This window comes from Nicrophorus vespilloides, unplaced genomic scaffold, assembly GCF_001412225.1.
Source record: "Nicrophorus vespilloides isolate i.1.1-1 unplaced genomic scaffold, Nicve_v1.0, whole genome shotgun sequence".
Classification (NCBI taxonomy): domain Eukaryota; kingdom Metazoa; phylum Arthropoda; class Insecta; order Coleoptera; family Silphidae; genus Nicrophorus; species Nicrophorus vespilloides.
In genome coordinates, this window is record NW_017098772.1 from 45,769 (window position 1) to 67,466 (window position 21,698).

Sequence of the window (21,698 nt, forward strand, 5' to 3'; positions counted from 1 at the left end):
TATGGACCTTTAGCCAAGTCGATGGACTTGGATAACAGTGTTAAGGATAGCATTAGATATACAGACAAAGGTTAACCTACAAGAAGGCAGCCAACCAACAAATTACAGAAAAATATAATGGTAAAAATTTCCATTGGGAAGATTACCAAAAATCAAATGGTTACCACCATTAGATTTAATTAATTATTCGCAGGAATAAAATTGTAAATTAAATATACTGTAACATAATAAAAAATATATATAATCTCCCGATTTAACACCTTTGGACTTCTTTCTCTGGGGTTTATTAAAGTCAATATGTATCTTTGAAATCCAGCCCCAGTTATGAAATTATGTCATCAAAGGAGGGCATTTATCAGATGTGTGGTTTCACAGATAATTCATACGTGTCTACTTTACTATTAAAAATTTCGGTATTTTCTCAAAAAAAATGTATTTCATTTAAAATTTACATTTTGTACTCTTGTTGGGACACCCTTAAGAATGGTATACACAATGGTAATCGAAAATCACTATTATTCATTTAATTAATATACCAACAGTAGGGTATAGCGATTTGAAGTGGATGTAGATAATTAATTGAAATAATATGAAAAAAAAAATTAAATTTGAAAACGCCCGGGGAAAATGTAATAATATCCCATTCATAGAAAATGTAGTCTGGATTATCAGTGTTTGAGTGGACCAAGGTCAAAAATAGGCAATAAGCAACGAGGAATAGTTTTCTATTTTGAACCATTTTGTAACTATGGTAAAATAAGCATACTATAAAGTAATCTTTCTGTAAGATAACTTTTGATTCCTTGAAAATTCTTTGTATGTTAGTATCCAATAAATGTTACTTAAAAAAGATATTAAATAAAATAAAAGTCAAAATTATCTAAATATAGGTTTTATTATTTTTTTTTTTGCTAATTTCAGTTTTTATATTTTAATAATTCTAAAAATATGAAAAATACTAAGAAATATTATTGCATCATTTTAACATTAATAAACTCAAAAAACAGAATGAAACATTGAGTTTCAACATATAAAAAGTATAAAAGGTATTAGATTAGCACCAAAAGTTGGACCTCTTTATGTCAACCTCTTTATGTTCTGATCCAAATTTATATATTTAACAATAAAATGTTTAAATAAGATGAAAAGAGACATAATAATAATAAATGAAGTAAATATTTCAAAAATTAAATTCTTCGAGTTACATACAAAGTCTTTGAAATATAATCAACGTTGTTTATTAATTAGTTTCTTATTCAAAGCTATATTTCTTGATCCGCCACTGCAAACTTACCTTTGTGACCATTGTGTGTTTTGCCGACTCCCACACACATTATTTAACGTTTCGCAACAGGTGCAGGATGTTCGTTTCGATCAAACTTTCCTACGATCGAAACGATAAGATCGGATTGCGATGTGTGAGGAGGACTCGAGGACATTTTCTAATTACTTGGCAGTTAACAAATACTGTCCGAATAACTCAACTCTGGTTACGAGGCAACTCTGCAGCGAAGCGTCTGATTCCATTAGCTGCGAAGCCAAATTGCCTTCAGCTCCGACTCCCTTCATGAAATCTACAAAATAAATTAACGCACATTAAATGGGCCTTAACGCGTCCGCGACATACAATTATTTTAACGGACCTCCTCCCATCTCTACTAAATGTACCACTATATCATCCCGAACCGCATTCTCCTCATATTTTAATATACATACTTCCTTCAACATCATCACGGAACCATATGAAACGTTTAAACTCACTAAACATAACTCTTTCAGATGAATTATTATATATGTATATTGGTACACTGGAACTTTGGTACTTAACTACTGAAGGCTGTTCAAAAACCGAATTTCTGTAAAAAAAAAACTAAAACTGTATAAAGTATCGAATTTTCAGTTTGTCTGATATTTATTGTTACGATATTTCCTAACAAAACGCTTTATGCAAAGAATTTTTGACGAAAAATGATGAAAATTGATTGCAAAATTGATAAAATCGATTTTTTCGGAAAATAATTTGCACATCTTTAAGTAGTAAAATCGTTTTTTCTAAAAATTGTTTCTTAATATTGGATGCATCTTATTCGAGAAATGCGGTACAATAATGATAATATCTCGCATTGTGCGGTTTCGTTCAGTGCGGATTGACTATAGTACAGTTTAAAAATTTAAATTTTGATTGAACAAAATTAAAATAAATCCTTAAAAATATTTATTGTTAGGATATTGAATTTCCTAAATTTTTTTTTTTATAAAAGAATCAATGAATTTTTGACAAAAAAATTAACAAAGTAAATAAAAATTTTCAGAAAATAATTCGCACATCTTTAAGTAGCGAAATCCATGCATTTTATTAGCAAAATGCAGAACTAATACCTTGTGCGGATTCACTGTAGTACGGTTTGAATTGAGCGGTTGCTGTTTATTTTAAAATGGGTTTGATTAGTCCGCTTTGAAACAGTGCTGGATATTGGTGAAACTGATCATTCGCACAATACAAATTATCTTACACTTTTATTAGTATTAAAGATTACAACAATTTTTTGACACTACAAAATAACATTTTCATAATATTAATTTGTATTATTCCAAAAATTATGGAATTGCTTTGTGACAGATTTGGGCAGAATTTTTCCTATATAAATAAGAAATATTCAACTAATTAATGGATCTACTAAATGGAACGTATGGAACAATATATTACGTATAAATATAAGTAATAAATTTCAGTCGGTCAATCAAAATTCCAGCATATCCAAATTTTTATAAATTATTTATTATTATTCATTTGCTAATACGATTTCGCATGAAATGTATATGGATTTGGCATAAATCCGAGACGATTGCTAATTTGAATTTGAAATGAGCTGATGGAGTCGAATGGCAGAAAAATGAAACAATGGAATAAAATAAATTAAATAATTTGGAGATGCCACTTTTTAATTTATTCCACATAAATGAAATACAATAAAAAAAAAATAATCGAAACTCATGAAAATGTTAATGCGAATTTATAAGGGGCGCCCCCATCGCATTTTTGTGTTTATTATGAGTGACTTGATTATAATAATATTTGAATGGGAAGAGAAATGGATGAGGATGCGGAGGCGGCTGCAATATTCGGCTCGTTCCACCCTCGCTCGATCTCCTCCTTCCATCCCTCTAATGAATGGAATTAAAGCGCAATCTGTAATTCAAATAGAGCTGCTGCGTAGGCTCGGTGACTTTGGTGACGGCGCCGGACTTTTGCGAGGGGGTGGTTTTCGGTTTGGCGGTCGAGGGGTTGGTTTCCGTCGACGCCGACGGCAGGCCCCGATGGGACAGTGAGGGCAGGGGCAGGGCTTGCCACACTTAATTGCGGCCACAATGCAATGCTGATGAGTACACAGAAAATCGCTTAACCGCAAGCCTCGCGCCGACACGACCACCGCTCGCCACCCCCTCATCAACAACAACACCCCACCACGGCAACCAACAGCCAACATTCTAAATTACAAATCAAAATAATAAAATCCACTGTATAGATTATATACAGAGAAAAAAATTGTATATGCATAGAATATTTAATGAAATTAATTTACCTTAATCAATCAATTACGATTTACTAATTACTGTTTCATATAACAAATACGCTCATTTCTATTGATTTTACTTTGTATAAACACACAAATATTTTCTTTGTCTAGTTTAGTAATATATAGGAATTATGTATGATTTCTTTTAATGAAAATATATAAAATTTCCTTGATTCCTTAGATAAACTATTATTTTTAAAACTCTTAACTCTACACACAATGTGCCAACTTTTTAATTATATCTTAATTTTCTAAAAAATGAACGAAAGAAAAATTACATCTAATCAGCAAATTCCATAAAGCAGGCATCAATTTTTATTGTTATAATTAAATCATTAATTTATAAAAATGGTAATTTCAGTATTTAATATCTCTTTCTGTCAAACCAGGAAAGGGAAAGTTTTAATTATATACACTTTTAGTTTAACAGGTATAATACTACACAAATAAATAAATTAACAGATGGTTTGACTATATATATTTCAGTGCAATAGATATATCTTTAAGAACCATTGAGCACCTCTTATGACCTGAAGCCATAATTTTGGGCGGTTTATGGTTTTGTCATATAACAGCATTTCATGCCGAAAGCACTTGAGCAAAACTATTATTTCCAATGACAATTATTATTTATGTACTAATTTACTTATGACAATAAAAAAATCATGCTATGAGATTCAGGAACACTCATATTTAAAGTAAAGTTATTAATATAAAATTGTACTTAGAAAATTAAGTTAAGTTAAAACAAAACATATAATATTATAACCAAGTATTTTATTTGATTGTTAAGAGTATTATGTATATGTTACATAGGGGGCATAAGAATTTTAGAAAGGCACAAAAATGGTTGAAAACCACTGATATAACCGCTTCTTAAATTGGTATTTGGTTGACAAAAAATTCACCTAGCGAAAATCGTCTTTGAATGGATTAGGTTCGGTAATCAATACATTAATTATTAAAAAAAAATATATAATATCTGAAAGTGTTTGTTAACTAATCAGAACTAATTATAATAAAATATATAATAACTGGAAAGTGTTCAAATATAATTGATGTATTAAATATTATTAAAGTAAAATAATGGAATTTAAAATTGTTGCTATAAATATATTATAAATTACAGCAAAAAAAATAGTCAAGAATTGAATAAAAAAATATCCGATTCGAAGTTTAGCTTTAGCAAATAATGTATTTTTCCATACTGGGGGAGAGTGTCTTTCACATACGTTACATACCTTTTTTGCCTTTTATGGGGTGATTGAATTTAAGGGTTGAATTAGTCAAAGTGCGCATTTCATTATATAAGTTTATTTAATTTAAGGAATTAAATAAATAGCATTTTAATTGTTTCTTTGACAAAGTCATATATTACAGTAAATAAATAAAACATATAAATATTATATGATAACAAAGCAACATGACTTTTTCTTATTATTGAAATACTCCTTGACTGATTGGAACCTAATCGAGAAATTAAATACAGTGGAACCTCGCTTAACGAGTTTAATCCGTTCCAAAATATCCAGATTTTTACTCGTATAGTGAAATACTCCTATAGTGAAACATATACATACTATGTGCAATTCGGGACTTCTCTTCTCATCATCACTCGTTATTCGAAACGTCGCTCGTTAAGCGAGTCAGGTGCTCGTTAAGTGAGGTTCCACTGTACATAAATAAATTGTTCTGAAGATACTGGACTCTATAAAGAGAGAAACTGATCATTCATGTATAAAATATATAATTTTGTATCTTTAGAAATTTTCAAACCGTACTATAATTTATCGGAATGATCAAACCGCACAATGCGAGGTATCAATTTTTAAATAAATATTATTTTTTTAGTACTATGAATAGAAGTATTATTGAAATAACAAAAATACTCAAATTGAAACAATTATTTGCCTCCCCCAGTCGAGAGAACTGACTTCTGAAAAAAAAAGTCACATCTATTTTTTTTTGTCTTGGTTCTATGTCTGCTTTTTATGGGGTGGTCGAATCGAAGGGTTGAAATTGTCGGCGTGCGCGCATTATTGTTACATGAAAGTTGACGCGACTGAAAATGGTTGGGGGGGTGCGAATGGACGGGGGGTTGGCGTTTTTCGAGGGGTGAGGAGGTGGTATTGCCCATTTACAAAATGCACACATTAATATCTTTAATTTTTGGCCAACAGAGTGTTACTAAATGGTGCTTTTTGTAAGTGCTGCTACGCTCCGGGCCCGATGATTGACAGGTCGCAACAATGGGGCCTGTCAGTGAGCGGGACAAACCAACAATGGCCATGGCTAATGCCGCCATCGGACCGGCACTCATTGCATTAGCGGAATATATCATTGCTCGCCCTACTGTAATTGTTATTCAATTTCATTATTTTATCATGCTAATTTGTCGCTTAAAACTATTGTTAATTCTAACTGCAACAGCAACAACAACAACAAAAACAAGGCCGAAAGTGTATGAGAACTCTCCAAGAGATTATGACATTCTGATCTTTATCAATATCACTTTGTAATCGCAACATTTCGTAAACGATTTAACACAATTGAATTAATTCAGTAAGAACAATTGAAACTAAAATTGTCCATTTCATCTATTAAAAAGAATCTATTGTAATAATATGCTGCAGCAGTTAATTAATTGCAGCGAGTCTAGTGTACATTATTAAAATTAATAAATTCCTTTTAAAAAAACATATGCGGACATCGTATGTAAAAAGAGTTATAAAACTTGAAAGTTTCTTAATTAAATTTGGATAATACTATTAATTCTTCGTTTAAATATTACAGAACATACTTTACAGTTGAAAACAAAAATGAATACAATAGCTAAAAATGAAAGAAAAGAAAGGCTGAAATGCAAATTTTGAATTTATATATATATATTAAATAGAAGTAAAATGAACTTGTTTTATTACAAATTCTTACAGAATAATGAAATAATAAACGAAATTATTACTATGTAGAAATAATAAATTATTTGTATAAATTAATAAATATAATCGCAATTTTTTAAGAAAAAGAAATATAAAAAGTGTCTCAGCTTGGGTATAAAAATTCACGATTTGCTATAGTAAATAATCTTTAAACAAAACAATACATAGTAAATACTTAATTAATATAAAACTAATTAACTCAGCTATACAGGTAGTGCATTCTTTATAGCTGTGATCATTTTGTGGAATTTAGCAGTTTAAGTTATGTGCAAGTATTTCCATAAGATTAATTATGACTCATTAAAGAAATCGATTTGTAGAGTATTATACAGTGGAACCTCGCTTAACGAGCATTTCGCTTAATGAGCAAAATTAATTGTAAGAAAAATGACTGGCTTAACGAGCGACGTTTCGCATAACGAGTGACTATGAGAAGAGAAGTCCCGGATTCCGCGCCTGCTACATCATTTTTAAAACTTGTGTACACATATTATGTGTATTTTTGAATATGTTTCACTATACGAGTAAAAATCCGGAAATTTTGGAACGGATTAAGCGAGGTTACACTGTATATATTTGAGAATAAATAGATGATTATTTATTTATTTGCTTTGTGTGAATGAAAAAATGACATGAAACCAAATTACTGTTCAAATATTATAAAGATATGTTACACATTTAGAAGATCTAATCAATTTGCTTTACTAATTACCAGTGCAATTGCAAATTTGCGCCCCTTCCTCAAGAAAGATACTAAATATTTCATTTGTGCACCATTAAGAAAACACTATTACCTGTGGCCGTCGCCCCAACTTTTGCTGCGGCGCTACTAATTACATAGTAAATTATATATTTTATTGTAAAACCTGGATTATTCAAATATTGTATTTGATTCTCGTTGATATATTTTTTTCTAACCACCACAGAATTTTACAAATATTGAAATCACACCAAAGGAAGTATAAAACATTACTTTCTCGGAATTATTTGAAATTGTCGTAAAACATAATTTTCATTCGATAAATTCTTCACAAGACTGTGATAAAGATCCGAGAATAATATCTGTTTACCATCGACATATTCCTATTCAATGCACACAGGCATATATCTCGTTAAAAATCTATTTACGAGGTTACGGTTTATTGGAAATCATGTTTAATTTATCCATCGTTCTAATATTCTTCTGCATCTATAGTTGATTTTCGAATTTAGTTTACACAGTTCATAACTTAATAGCTAAATTATATTAATATGCATATTAACAATATTTATTATATAATTTATGGCAATAGCTTTGATCATCATAGATGTACTTAATAGTTTTTGAAAAGAGATTTGTACGTTGTAATATTAATAATATTTAGTGCAATAGTTATATAAAAGTATAAATAAACAAAATACAGTTTGCTGAGTCTTTGTCAATCTTGACACTAATAAAAGATAACTAATAATTTTTCATTAGTTATTCCACAATCAAGATGAGAAAAACAATCGTGGATTTGTATCTAAATGATGATGTGAAAAGTTTTAGAAATTTGCTATTAAATAAGCATCTTAGTTTATTGTAACTTGATTAATATCAGTAGTAGGTTTGCAACGCCTGTAGAATTAATGAGCGAAGACAAAGCAAAATGTATATAGAGATGTAAACGTGATCCTATATGAATGATTATTACAGAGTTTTCCGGAGCGTGGGAATCGCGTGTAGTGCGAATAAATTTTGAATAATGTATGTTTCCTTAATGTAAAACTAGAGGAACAAAGTTAACATTTCAGAGCAGCAGCAAATAAATGACATGTAAATATAATAATAGCATTATAATAAGGAATTGTAATTGTAAATTTGCGTTTGCAGTAATATCAGAAGAAGGAATATGAACAGGATAAAAAAAGAGTAGAAAACGGCAAATCGGCGAAAACGGGGTGAACCATTAAAACATCGGACGGAATTTACTTAATCTGTCAGAAATTTGTTGCGGACGCTGCATATTATTATGAAGGTGTAGGAGTATGTATATACGTTGACTGCAGGAAAGTGTGAACTCCTGAAATATGCATGATTGTACAACTATATGTAAAACGGCTCAAATGGGCTGTTTTACATAGAACAGGAAATTGCTGGGGACCTCGAGTCTGAATGCCGAAAACGTGTTTCCTCGCTTTCATCTCTTCCTTCTTCTTTTTCCTCATCCTGCTCCCTTTTTACGTGTGTGGCAAACTCGATGGGACTACTTTTTATGTTTAATGGTCGCTGCTAAGATTTGTCACATTTTCGCGTGAGCGCTCTCCGAGGCGGCTCCCACAAAGTGTGTCCGGTGTTCAACCGTGAAAGACATCGTCGTCTACCATGGAACACATGTGCACACTAACAACCCTGATTTATATGCATGCAGCTACACTTACAAATGAGCCCATTTAAGATCGAGCCGACTACTATTTTCAAATTACAAATTAACACTCCGCACATTGCTTCGCTCTTCAGGCGAAACACCGGCTCACACTTCAACACCCAACAAAGAAATTTACATTTTCTGGGTTTCCTGCATCCTCAGTACTGCAGTATATTACCTTATATTTCATTCTAACCCAGGACTACATAAAGGAAACCGCTGTTTAATGTCACAAAACACAACCACATAAACTAATCAAATTTATCCTCTTGAATATATAAAAATAATTGTTTTATAATTAATTATTTTGAGATATTTATGGAACTAAAAAAGATTATTCAAAAATCAATTTACAATTACTTCTAATTAAATGTTATTTTTAATTACCTTAACATTAGAAATCGATTGAGGTGCGTCCTCAATACCAAGATAGGTTAATTCTGGTACATTTTTGCTGTTTCAATCATAAAGTTTGATAATAAAAAATAATAGTTTTGATGAGTCACCCATCCAACTAAAGACTTTGCTTAACTTACAAAAGTTATCAGAAGACAACCGCCATATTTGCATTAATATTATGTAAGAAATATCCATTTTTTAAATATGTAATGAAAAAAATATATTTATGTACTATTTTATTATTTGAAATATGTTTTATTGCAATATAAAAATGTTCAATATATAAACTATTCTATACTCTTACTATATTATTAAACCGAAATATTCTTACAAACTATATAACTTTCTATAATACAATAACACTTTATTGGTTATATATGGAAATTGTCCACAACTAGAAACTAAATACTAATTAGTAGCATAGAAAATAAATAATATTAACATTAACATCACAATTATACGAAATAGATCTCTATTTTAAATTTCAGTAAACTCTTTAATTACACTTTGTTGTTTTTCGTCATTTCCCTTAACAAAATCATGAGAGTCTCGAATCGCTGTTTGATTTGAGCGATGCTTCGATTCTGCAAGACGTTCGCAATTCTTTGGAATGCCACATCCTTGTCGGTCTCCTTCTGGAACATCTCCAATATAATCTTATCCTCCTCCCTCGCCCATTGTATTTCCGGAAAAGTCGGCGAATTAGGCTCAGATTCTGAACCCATACTATCAGAATTATTATCTTGAGATGTCTCCTCGCAAAAGTCGCTCTCTGATTCTGCGCTCATCTTCAACTCGATTGACTCTATAGATGTGTTACAATCCCACTCGACATTCTCCTCGACAGGTATTTTTATTTCATTTATACTAGAATCGCTAGTATTGCCATTCATTTGTTCCACCTGCGGAACCTCTGCTTGCACATCTTTCTCTTCAACAACTTCCTTTTCTTCTAACACTTGCTTCGAGCATCCCGCTTCGACTTTTGGTGTAATCTTCTTAGGTTTCCTTTTCTTTGGCGTTTTCAGCACTCGTTTCTTATCAGGCTCATCGTCAGAACTGCACTGACTGTCTTTTCCAGGAGATATCTGCTTTACTGGACTCTCCCTTCTTTTCGTTTTTACTTTACAAGCCAAACGAGCTGAATGATCCACATTGTTATCTTCAAATATAACTTTCGCTAATCTAAGACCTCTACTTGTTTGTACATAAACTCTGCCTTGCATAAATTTCGTACCACAAGGTACACAATGCTTTGATCGGGACTTAAATATTTGATCTTCCACGTTATGGCATTGGCAGATGCAAGTTGGACCTCCATACGGATCTTCAACGTCAGGTATCGTGATCATCTCATAATGATCATCATTTGTCATCTCCATCTTTTCCCATGAACCTCTCATTAATCTTTCTGGAGGTTTTTCTGTAGGGAATATTTGCAAGAACCAATCAATTAATAAATTGTTTCCTTTCAACAATGGTAAAATTGTGCTCTTAACATGATCCATTGAAACGTTCTGCATTGCAACCAATTCTGTTAAACATCTATAAATCTTCCTAACTTGTGATGGCTGATCTTTGAAAATCATCTCAAGTTTGTGCAGAAACAAAGCCATATTATTCATTACCAAGTGTGGTATTAATTTTCCAATGCTTTTCGCCTGCAAACTTGTGAAAAACGTAAGGAATTCATCCAGAATATCAGGATGTTTATCGCTAATAATATTTTCAATTTTATTATAAAGATCGGTAACGGAATCATACATTTCATCAAAGTTATTCAATACCTCCATGAATCTATGATATTCGTGCAAATCTAATCTTTCCCGCACTTTATCATAAAAAGCTTGCACAAATCCTAAAATGAGAAAAATAATTATTAGAGAATATTTACACAAATTTAATTAAAAAATATTACTCTCAGTTTTTTCAGCTACAACATCTTCCTCTTCAGGTATTAACATACGTAAGGTTGCATTATAATCTCTTCTTAATTTGGCCCTCTTCTTCTCAGCCCCTGTTGGCTTTCGTCGACCTTCACTAGATTTTATAGTTGTACTTGCCACCATCAATGCATTAATATCATCCAAATTGTCCTACAAATAAATAAATTATTATTATACAAATTAAGGGCAATCCAGAATATGCATACTTTTACTGGTTCCTCCACCTCCACCACTTTCTTATCAGAATCCTGTACATCTTCTTTCAACATAATCTCCAATTTCATATCATTTAACTTTGCATTTTGGAATGAAACTTTGTCATCCAATTTTTCAGAAAACAATTCAGTGAAGACACCTTCATTTTCATCAACAGGCATGATTTTTATAAGTATTGAGCATTTAAATACAACTTCAAGCAAATCACAAGCTAAATAAACATGCTTTATTGATGTATAAACCAATTTGTTGGCACTAGCTTTTTCCATTAACTTGCTTGTATTTAAATTCACATTATTTTTTAGCACGTTTTTAGTAATGCTAAATGAGAATATTGTTGTTGAAAACTTGGCCTTCTCTACTGGTTCCAAAGACGATATCAACACCTCAGATTGTACATAACTATTTTCATCTGTCCGTTTCCTTTTTTGAGGGGATATTAAAGTACTATTTTCAATTTTCCGCTTCTTAAAAAAGTCTTTCGTCGATGGTTCAGGTGATGTAACGAATAGCGGTGAAATAATAAGCTGAAAATAAACAATAATTGTAGATCCCAAAAACTGTAAACAACTGTCACTGTCAAATTACAGGAAAACTTTATATAATTGTTTGAATGTTGGCAACATGATAAATTGGACGCGGCGTATTCAAATAGGATAATACTCACAGCTTTCGTGTGCTTGGATATTTTCGAATGCGGATACAAAAATTCCCTCCACTGATGTGGTAATTGCTCCATACTCCTTTGACATGGCGGTAGAATCATAAATTGATCCAAAGGCGCCACATAATGTAGCGGCGGAGTAGATCTGTTCTTTTCAAAGAATTGCTTTATTGGATTCTTGAATTTACTTTTCTTGTGCACTAATATGTACCGATATATTTTTCGTGCAGATAAGTGAGGCATTAGATATTTGGAAATGTAGTTGCTCGCATCTATCAAACGCACTTCACCTTTCGAATTCAAGTGATTCTTCTGGAATTTCATAAATGGCAAAAACTGTTCCAAGCCATGTGCAATCAGTTCAGCCTCTGATTCTATAATAAATAATCTTCGTCCGAATGTATTCGAAGGTTTGAAAGGTATTCTCGGTAGAAGCATTGGATATAAGAACACATCGCTATTGCATACTGTTTGCAATAAATATCTTGGAAACGTCGGTATGTAAGTAATACCAGATTTCTTAGCTTGCCTCCTAAAATATAACTATAAAGCTAAAGTAAATATGAATAGTTAATCATACATTACGTTTCACAAATGATCCTCATCACATGACTAAAACAAAGATAATTACTTCATCTTAATTATTATTAATAGTCACTCACTCTTTGTACTGAACAACCTCAGCATCATTAGTTTCAAATTTGGCTTCCCATTGTTTAATTAAAGATAGAGCACTTAACAAATTCGTAGAGTTAAAAAACGATTTGTCATTTCCATTACTTGCTTGCAGTAATTCATTCTAAAAACAAATTTAATTAATTGACAATGTTTTACCGTTTACGAAATAAACAAACCAAAGATTCAGTGCAATTGGAAGAAAGTGTATTGAACTCAGGATGTTCATAAGTCAATAGAAAACACTGAGTAAGCATTTGTACATGTTGTCGCATTTGTTGTTGTAAGAGCGGATATTGGTGGTCATCAAAAGCTTCAAAATTTTCAGGTAGAATAGTAACTTTAGCATTAACCAATTCGTCGTTTAAAGACTATAAACAAAGTAATTTAATAACGCGAATAATGTTGATTAGAATAATTCATTTACCGGCCGAACCATAACGATACTCTCCGATTCTGAAATAGAAAGATTTGCAGACTGTTCAATGTACTGCTGTTTACGCTGCTGTTCGATCTCATAGTTATAGGCATAATCGCCGAGTTCGGCAAGTTCGGAAATTAAAGCGTTTAACTCTTTCTTTGAAACCTTCACTCCTTTATCAGCTCTTAACTCTTCTTTATCCACTATAAAAATATCATTCACATTATTATTACAACAATAATTTGCACTGATATTATAATACCTTTATCAATTTCTTCATCTGCCAATACATTATATTCAGGATCATGATCTTCATCTTCTATTTTACTAACTTCATCCAATGGCTTAGTAAATTCTGTCAAAAATTGCGCCCAATATTCATCATCACAATCAACAGGAAGCCAATCTGGTGGTATGTCAGGTGGTACAAATGATTCTGCTAAAAATTCTAACGATTTATCACTTAAAGATAATTTAGATCTTGTTCTCCTAGCAATATTGGCTTCTTCCTCAATTTCTTCTGCTGTCTTCTTATGAGGTACTTTAAAAATACCATCTTCTGACCAAGCTGTTTTAATGCACTTGTTTTTTGGAGAACCAACATCATTACTAGCAACTGAACTTTCCCTATCATCTTCACTCTAAAAAAACATTAGTACATATAACATTTATAAACATGTATCAAACAATACCTCATAAGTTGGAATGTATTCATCCCCAGATGAATCTTCATTTAGTTCTTCGCTTATCAGAACCTGAGTTTCAGAATTTTTAGAGCTCCATACATTTACTGGTTGTGTTTTAAACAGTTTCCTAATGAAAATACATGTTTTAATAGAAATGACCAATTATTTAGATTTAACATACTTTGCAGTTGATCTTGTAAGTTTAGGTTCAAATTGTAATGGTATATTCTCATCCGGATTGTTAGCTTTTCTCACTAATGCTATGACATGCTCATTTGTCACAACATCTTTCAGAATCCTCTTCACATTGAATGTAGTCAATTTATTTTTCTCAGCTTTCTCCTGCAACTTCTCCTCAAATTCAGTTTCAAATTTGGAAAGAATTTCCTTATCCTGTGGGGTAATTTCGTGATGTTGTTTTTTCTTCGGACTATCCTCAACTATTTTTAATGATATATCAGACTTTTCATCATCTGATTGTTCACTTTCCATTGCTACTTTATCCTCATTATCCATGATTTTTAAATCCTATTAGTTCTTCACATATTTAAAATATGAGTAAACAATCACATTTATAGGTTATATAAGTTATATACAAACAATGCGCACTCCTGCGGAAACATTAATAACTAAATTTATTTGCCAATATATATTCGGTTATAATCGTAAGCATTCGTGGAACATTACTAGATAATAAAAATTTAACAACTAAAAGATTACGCTTACAACAATGGTAAGTGAACATTTTATTACATTTCTCAATATAATCGCTGCATTCATTTTCAGATGAAATGGAATGTTTCGAGAGTCTGCAGAAAATTACCGACATTAATTTGTATACCTGTGACTGCGATTTTTAAGAAAAATGTGATAAGTAGGTTCATTACTTTAATTACTATATGTTCCCTCCTATACCTTTCTTCGCTACTGGTTCATTTTCTTTAATAGTTATAACTTTAGTTACAATATATCTAAGCCCATTGATATTTCGTCAAACATAAATATGCAAAATGTCTATTCTTTTTATAATTCTTGTGTCTTTCCTGTTCGAAATTCTCCAAAGATTTCTATGATTGAACCAGTTTCAATGCCTCCACCTAAAAGCCTATCCAATTCCTTTGAGCCAGTTGTCAGTTGTATCATATCAGAGCGCTTTTTTAAAACATGTGATGCAGTGTTGAAGCCCATAGGAATCAACTTTGTTGCAGTGCTGATGATCTTCTCAGCCTTTGCCTCTGATATTCCATTGATAGATACCAAATGTTTTTTGGTCACATATGCAACAGATTCAACAGTGTAAAATCCAGCATCATTTAGTTTTTTAATATCTCCTGCAGTTATGCCAGTTACCTAAAAATTTTATTAACATTAAATATATCTTAAATATATTTATTTTTATTATATAAAAAAACACATGAAGTGTAAATATAGGACACCGAATAATATTCTTCCGTCCAGGATTCAATTTATGATAGGTGAAATCGGAGGAATAACCATAGTATCGGGCTACATCCCCCGAACACTTTAATGTTGAAGGCGCATTGGTCGGATATTCTGACCAAGATTCAATCTCCATTTATCAACATGGGAGTCTTCAACGGACACCACCTGCTATCATAGATCATAGACCGACACAATCTAATTATCATGAATAATGGTAGACCTACCCACTTCACTCACACGAACCCAATATTCTAGATTTATTCATCGCCTCCCCTAGCATTGCTTCAAACTGTGCATCCAAAACCTTAAGCGACAACCTGGGCAGTGACCACTTCCCAATTTTAACGATCATAACTACGGGAAACCCACATGCTACCTCCATGAGAATATGGTCGGCTAAAATAAATCATAAGAAAACCAACTGGAAAAGATATACGGATATTTTGGAATCTAATAACGTTCGAAATCCCGACAATATCAAAATATCGACATCCATAATCCCGACTGTATCAGAATCTCGACAACCATAATCCCGACTATAGCAAAATCTCAACTATAGCAAAATCTCAACCGTATCAAAATCCCGACTATATCGAAAATTTCATTAATAACATTTTTAAAATATTTCGGAGTTGTAATACGATGGAAAAGCTCCATCCAAAAATATATATGCAAGCTAATGGCCAACGCTCCTCCTTCTATTTTGGATCGAGACCTAAAGGTATTCCACACCTAATCAAATTTATATATAATATATAAATATATAAAATTTGATCATATCTTGACGAGATTTTTCAATTTGCTACTGCAAGCCCGCTGGAGGAGACCCGAAAGAAATTACATCAATAAAAAGTACAATTATGTCCCTCTGCACTAACTGCACCAGAATTTCCTATATTTTAAACTAAATCGGTGGGAACACCATATTAAAATCTATACGGAAGAGTCATATGGGTTGTATGTGGAGGATTTAAATGTTGAGAGCGGCCGCCTGGTGAACTTGGCTTCTGTATATTCAGCGGAGCTTTATGCGATATACAGAGCTGAATGTCTGACAGAGGAGTACTATTGGCCCAGAGTATTAATATTATCAGACTCTAAGAGATCGTTGGATGCAATTAGCGTTATATTAAACACCCACAAAGTAAACATCCTCATTTCACAAATTAAAATGATCTTAGATCGGCTCAGATAGAGGAACATAAAGATGGCTTTCAGCTGGATACCAGGTAACTCCAGGTCACTCTGGGCAACTCTGACTCTGGGATTCCAGATAACGTGTGGGCAGACTCCTTGGCAAATCATGGCCATCAAAAAGAACCAAGTGTAACAAGGGAAATAGTTGTGGACCAAGCGAACAGATGGCAGAGGCTCACTTTGAATCTTCTCTGTTTATTTATTCTATTGTATGATATTTATTTGATATTATTTTATATAGCAACCATGGATATATTTGGCTTGACTGACTGCATTACGCAAGGTGCGAGCTAAGTTCCTTACCACCACTATGTGAGTGGAGAGTTTTATATAAAAAGAAGACAAAATATAAAAGTTATCCTGCCTCTAATTTAGAAAGTGGCATTGGTCCACATTGTTCTTGGTCATCTCCATCAATTATTGATGATGTGAAAGCACCTGATACCAATTCACTCATCTTACATAGGAACCATGAAAAATTAAATTCGCACCAATTCACGCTGTTTACCAAAAATCAATTTATGGTGAAGATAGACTACTTTACATACTTGAAAATGATATACTTTCATGTTACAAATATATTAGTATCATACTATATAATATACTATTTCCTCAATAGTTTTAATATGCATTAAGCAATAATATTTGGATGTACAAGAAGCTGCAAAAATAATGAACACAAGACTTTATATACATTTTTTTCCATTTCTTTCAATTTTATCTTTGATCATATTTGAAAATCTGCTAATTTCTTAAATTATGCATTCCTAAATCAAAATTTAATCTCTCTTAGAAAGAACAAATACTTTTTTTCCTAAAACAGTTTTGATGTTATATAATATTATATATTTTAAAGAACGTTCACACAAGGTATAAAAAGGAAACAATTTTTTATTTTATTTATAACAATATATTGTTTACAATACGTATTTTCAATAGTAATATTAAATAAAAGTCGTTTATTCTGCAATGCTTAGAATGTGGCAAATACGAATAAACGAAAACACAAGTGTGAATTTCCATTTTTCCAGCGAACTTATATATCTTTAATAAATTCGGAGGGAACATATAGTAATGAAAGTAATGAACTGACTTATCACATTTTTCTTAAAAATCCCAGTCACAGGAATACAAATCAATGTCGGTAATTTTCTGCAGACTCTCGAAACATTCCATTTCATCTGCAAATGAATTCAGGGATTATATTGAGAAATGACATAAAATGTTCACTTACCATTGTTGTAAGCGACTTTATCGCTTAAAGGTAGAGCAGGTTTAAGTAATTCGCATAGTTGTAAAGTACGTCGACTCAATTTATAGAACGGATGGGTTAGCAAATAATTCGTTGTAGGTCTTTCATAAGGATTCCGCTGTAAGCACAGCATACTAAGTTCGTGCAAATAATCACTAAATTGACGACGAGCCTGCCGATGGTAAGACAATTTCAATCCAGAATCTCCTGAAAGATGAATATTGATAATTTTAACGTTATTTACACTATTGTTTAAATATATACCATGCATTTCACTTTCATCTGGTAGAGTTGTGCAATCAAGTAAAGGTGGTATACAACCTCTTACTTTCTCTGTTAGCATTAATGTAGATGATGTATTTGAGTATGGTTCAGATCCATTTGCCAATTCACATATAAGCATACCAAAACTGTAAATGTCAGATCTTTCATTGTATCCTTAAATAAAGATTATGAGAGTAATTTGTGAGTATATTTTGTGACCTTTTAGTACCTTCTAAATTTTGTTCTAAAACTTCCGGACTGAGCCAATTCAAATTTCTTGCTGTGCTTGCTGGAAATGAGTGGATCTGCTTTTGCCACCTTCCATTATTCACAATTGGACAAGAGTACCTAAACCCTGATAAACAAGTAAGGCCACTTGCTGAGATCAATATATGACTAGCTCTAATTGCTCTAAAATAACAGCATTAAGTATAATGATGGAGAGCAAATGAAAATAACCTGTGAATTATCCCTCGTTTATGTATGTAGTCTAGGGCATCTAAAACGCTCCTTGTAATGAGTGCAATTGCATTCTCGGGCAATCCTAAAATCACAACAATCTTTATGGTAATAATTGTGTATTTGCATGTGACTTACCATCATTAAAATGTGTGTTTATTAAATCTCGACAAGACCCATATCCCATGAGTGGACTAATGACACAAACCTCTGGCCCACTAACAAAGGCAATGTGGTATTTGATTATATTAAGATGTTTCAGTTGTCTAGTCAAAATGATCTCTTGCTAGAATTAATTTAAAAAAATAACATATAATGAAATTGCGTAATACGGATTAGATGCGTACCTCAATTAAATTAATTTCATCCTTTGCTTTATCCATGTTAAATTTCTTGATTGCAACCATTTGGCCACTGGATAAATGCTTAGCTAAATGCACTGTTCCAATACCTTGACAACATTGTGACAAAATGGATATGGTCTTGTAATTTTCATTGTTTGCGTCGTAGTCGTTCAACATTTTTCTTTTCAAAACTAAACAACAAATTCAAAACAAAAAAATTAACTTCCTAAACTAAATAAAAACGTAATCTGTACATTGTGACATTTCCCCCTCACATAACCTACAAATGTCAAACCCTTACATTTTGACACAGGGCAACATCATGATATAATTGTATCATAGGGCAACATAGGGTTAGCAACACATATTGACTAATTTGTAACAATTACATTTTAATTAATTTAAAAAAATCTACAGTATTTGTGTACAATTTACAAAACAAATGTTTGTAGAGTATTATATATAAATATAATAAATGTTATGAATTTGCTTATGTTCATATCAATCAAAAGGTTTATAATTCATCATTAATATAATCTTCAGTTGGCAATGTTTTTGAGCAGTATTTAGTTTCCATTGTGCATATCCTAATATCAATGTTGTCCAAAGCTTCAGCAAAACTCTTAATTATGGCATCTTCATGTTCCTCAACCAGACCTTCACACTGAAATATAAATTTAATTAAAACCAACATCATGAATCAATTAGCTGCAAGACATACATAATATTTCAAACTCTTATTCAAGTCAGAATCCTGTATGATATCCACTTTACTCATATCTTTGCTCATGTTTCCACTTGGATCCATCAACTTAAGTAAAGTGAGTTTACCACTGGTCTTCCAGGTTGCCCTCACATAATCATCCATCTTTTCACATATCTACAACAGATTACCATATTTATTATCATTAAAAACAAACTATTTCCAAAAGAACACCAACCTTGTCCAAGATTTCTGATAGATGAAGCTCAGACCTGGTTTGAGGAACTGTTTTCTTATTAAGATTACCACTGGCATCCAATCTGTAACCACCTGCATCTACATGGATACTTGGATCCAACTTGTTTACAATGTTCTCAACTTCCTCAATTGTTTTCTCACAAACTGCAAAATAATAATGAGTATAATAAGATACTTTTTAGTCACAATTTAGATAATAGATACCTAAGCATTTCAATTCCTGAGGATTTATCTTTGTTTGAGCAAAGATTGTTTGAAATGAGTATAGAACCAGGAGTAAGACAATGGACTTCATTGTTAGGACCAGTTCTGAAACTGCACTAACTTTGCTTTTTCGGAATTCAACTGGTTTTTGACGTTAAAGACACGTGTCTATAAGGGGATTGGTTGAAATCCATTTAATTTGTTTTATTGGTTGCATATAACAAACGCTATTATTTAGTCTCATATTTAATGTATACCTGTTGCTTATTATCGATTACTAATTCCAGATTATTCACCTAAGACTAATTTGTGATCAAAGTCCTTGTGACTTAGAAATAAGATAAAGAGATAAGCATTTGATTCATTATAATACAATTAAAATGCAATCATTTTAGACACATCTAATTTTCGTTTAGTTAATCGATATTGGAAATAGAAAAATAGTAGAAAAATAAAACAATTTTTATAATTACATTATTAACAAAAAAGAACGTCGCTTAAAATTATTATCACATAAATTACGCATAACGTCTAATTAGAAAACTCTTAACAGATATAAAACTTATAAAAACATCTATATATTAGATAATCGTATACAAAGAAAACTAAGTGCGTTTTATTTGTATACATTGATAAATGTAATGATATAGATGTTTGAAATGTAAAATATTTATTTTATTCTAGTTTCTATCTTTAGACTCATACTTTTAAGAATATCTAATAGAAGACAATAATAAAGAAAATGTGGATACATGCAAATTATTTTTCAAAAACAATCTTTAAAATAAAATAGATTTTTTAATAATAATAAAATATATGGTTAGGAATATGTTTAATATAATAATTTAAAAACGGGTCAATAACCCTTTGTAACAGTTAATATTCTGTTTTACTATAATTGTTATTGTGATTGAAAGTGTTTTTGATTGTTACAAATAATGAAAACTTTAGAAACAGAACTAAACTGACGAACAAAAATCTCATAGAAATAATAATAAATACTAATTCAAAGATTTTGTTCTTTTTTTTAAATACCTCCCTATATAACAAATTGGAATTAAAAAAAATATATATAAAATAATTACTGAGAATTTTGTATTATGATCACTTTGTATTAGTTAAAAAAAAAAACTAACAAAAATAACATAACAAAATTTATAATTATTGCAAAAAGATATTATAAGAATAATTTTATTAAGTTAACTTTTAATTATTAATATTTACGTTTAGAATTTGTTAAAGAACACACATAAAAATGATTCTAGTTAGTTTATAATAAAATTCGTAAACAATTTCAATTGTTTATATATATATTTTATTGAATTATATAAAAAAAACAACTTGGATAAGCTTTGTTTATTGATTAAAATTAAGATAAAACTAGTAATCATTTTATTTATTTTATATTAAAAAAAATTGTTCTATTTAATTTTAATTTTCCAATATAAATTATTTTTGTATTGACCTTATATTTATTTATAAATTAGCTAAGTTTATACTGTGATTGAGTGAATATTTTGTATATGATTTTTAATGAGTTGATTGTGATGATACATTTCCATCAGTATCAATTAAATTGTTTGTTTAGTCAATAGTATTTTTTGTAATTGTTTTTTTTTTATTAATATTTTGATACTATTGAATATGCTGAATAGGGTTG

The 21,698-nt window shown here is 31.1% G+C and overlaps 3 protein-coding genes across 4 annotated transcripts; all 3 read right to left on the reverse strand.

Moving 5' to 3' along the window:
• Positions 1 to 9,635: 9,635 nt before the first annotated feature.
• On the reverse strand, positions 9,636 to 14,545 carry LOC108563156. Its single transcript, XM_017921755.1, has 11 exons — positions 14,096 to 14,545; positions 13,921 to 14,041; positions 13,491 to 13,869; positions 13,235 to 13,431; positions 12,987 to 13,178; positions 12,795 to 12,931; positions 12,718 to 12,744; positions 12,136 to 12,664; positions 11,459 to 11,995; positions 11,225 to 11,402; positions 9,636 to 11,164 (listed from the first exon to the last, which is right to left on the reverse strand). Exons 1-11 carry the CDS (start codon positions 14,428 to 14,430, stop codon positions 9,807 to 9,809), a joined length of 3,990 nt encoding a protein of 1,329 aa, XP_017777244.1. The 5' UTR covers positions 14,431 to 14,545; the 3' UTR covers positions 9,636 to 9,806.
• A 2,953-nt stretch (positions 14,546 to 17,498) lies between these two features.
• On the reverse strand, positions 17,499 to 19,182 carry LOC108563148 (STE20-related kinase adapter protein alpha). Of its 2 annotated transcripts, none has more exons than XM_017921744.1 (8): positions 19,128 to 19,182; positions 18,877 to 19,064; positions 18,668 to 18,815; positions 18,530 to 18,614; positions 18,300 to 18,481; positions 18,071 to 18,244; positions 17,789 to 18,010; positions 17,499 to 17,735 (listed from the first exon to the last, which is right to left on the reverse strand). In XM_017921744.1, exons 1-8 carry the CDS (start codon positions 19,135 to 19,137, stop codon positions 17,662 to 17,664), a joined length of 1,083 nt encoding a protein of 360 aa, XP_017777233.1. In that variant the 5' UTR covers positions 19,138 to 19,182; the 3' UTR covers positions 17,499 to 17,661. The 2 variants fall into 2 exon arrangements, with proteins under 2 accessions (XP_017777233.1, XP_017777232.1); XM_017921743.1 differs by having other exon boundaries at positions 17,500 to 17,735; positions 17,789 to 18,013.
• A 110-nt stretch (positions 19,183 to 19,292) lies between these two features.
• LOC108563149 (protein canopy homolog 2) lies at positions 19,293 to 20,189 on the reverse strand. The gene is made up of 4 exons (XM_017921746.1): positions 20,039 to 20,189; positions 19,815 to 19,978; positions 19,595 to 19,753; positions 19,293 to 19,537 (listed from the first exon to the last, which is right to left on the reverse strand). The coding sequence occupies exons 1-4, from the start codon at positions 20,127 to 20,129 to the stop codon at positions 19,388 to 19,390; spliced, it is 564 nt and encodes a 187-aa protein (XP_017777235.1). The 5' UTR covers positions 20,130 to 20,189; the 3' UTR covers positions 19,293 to 19,387.
• Positions 20,190 to 21,698: the final 1,509 nt, after the last annotated feature.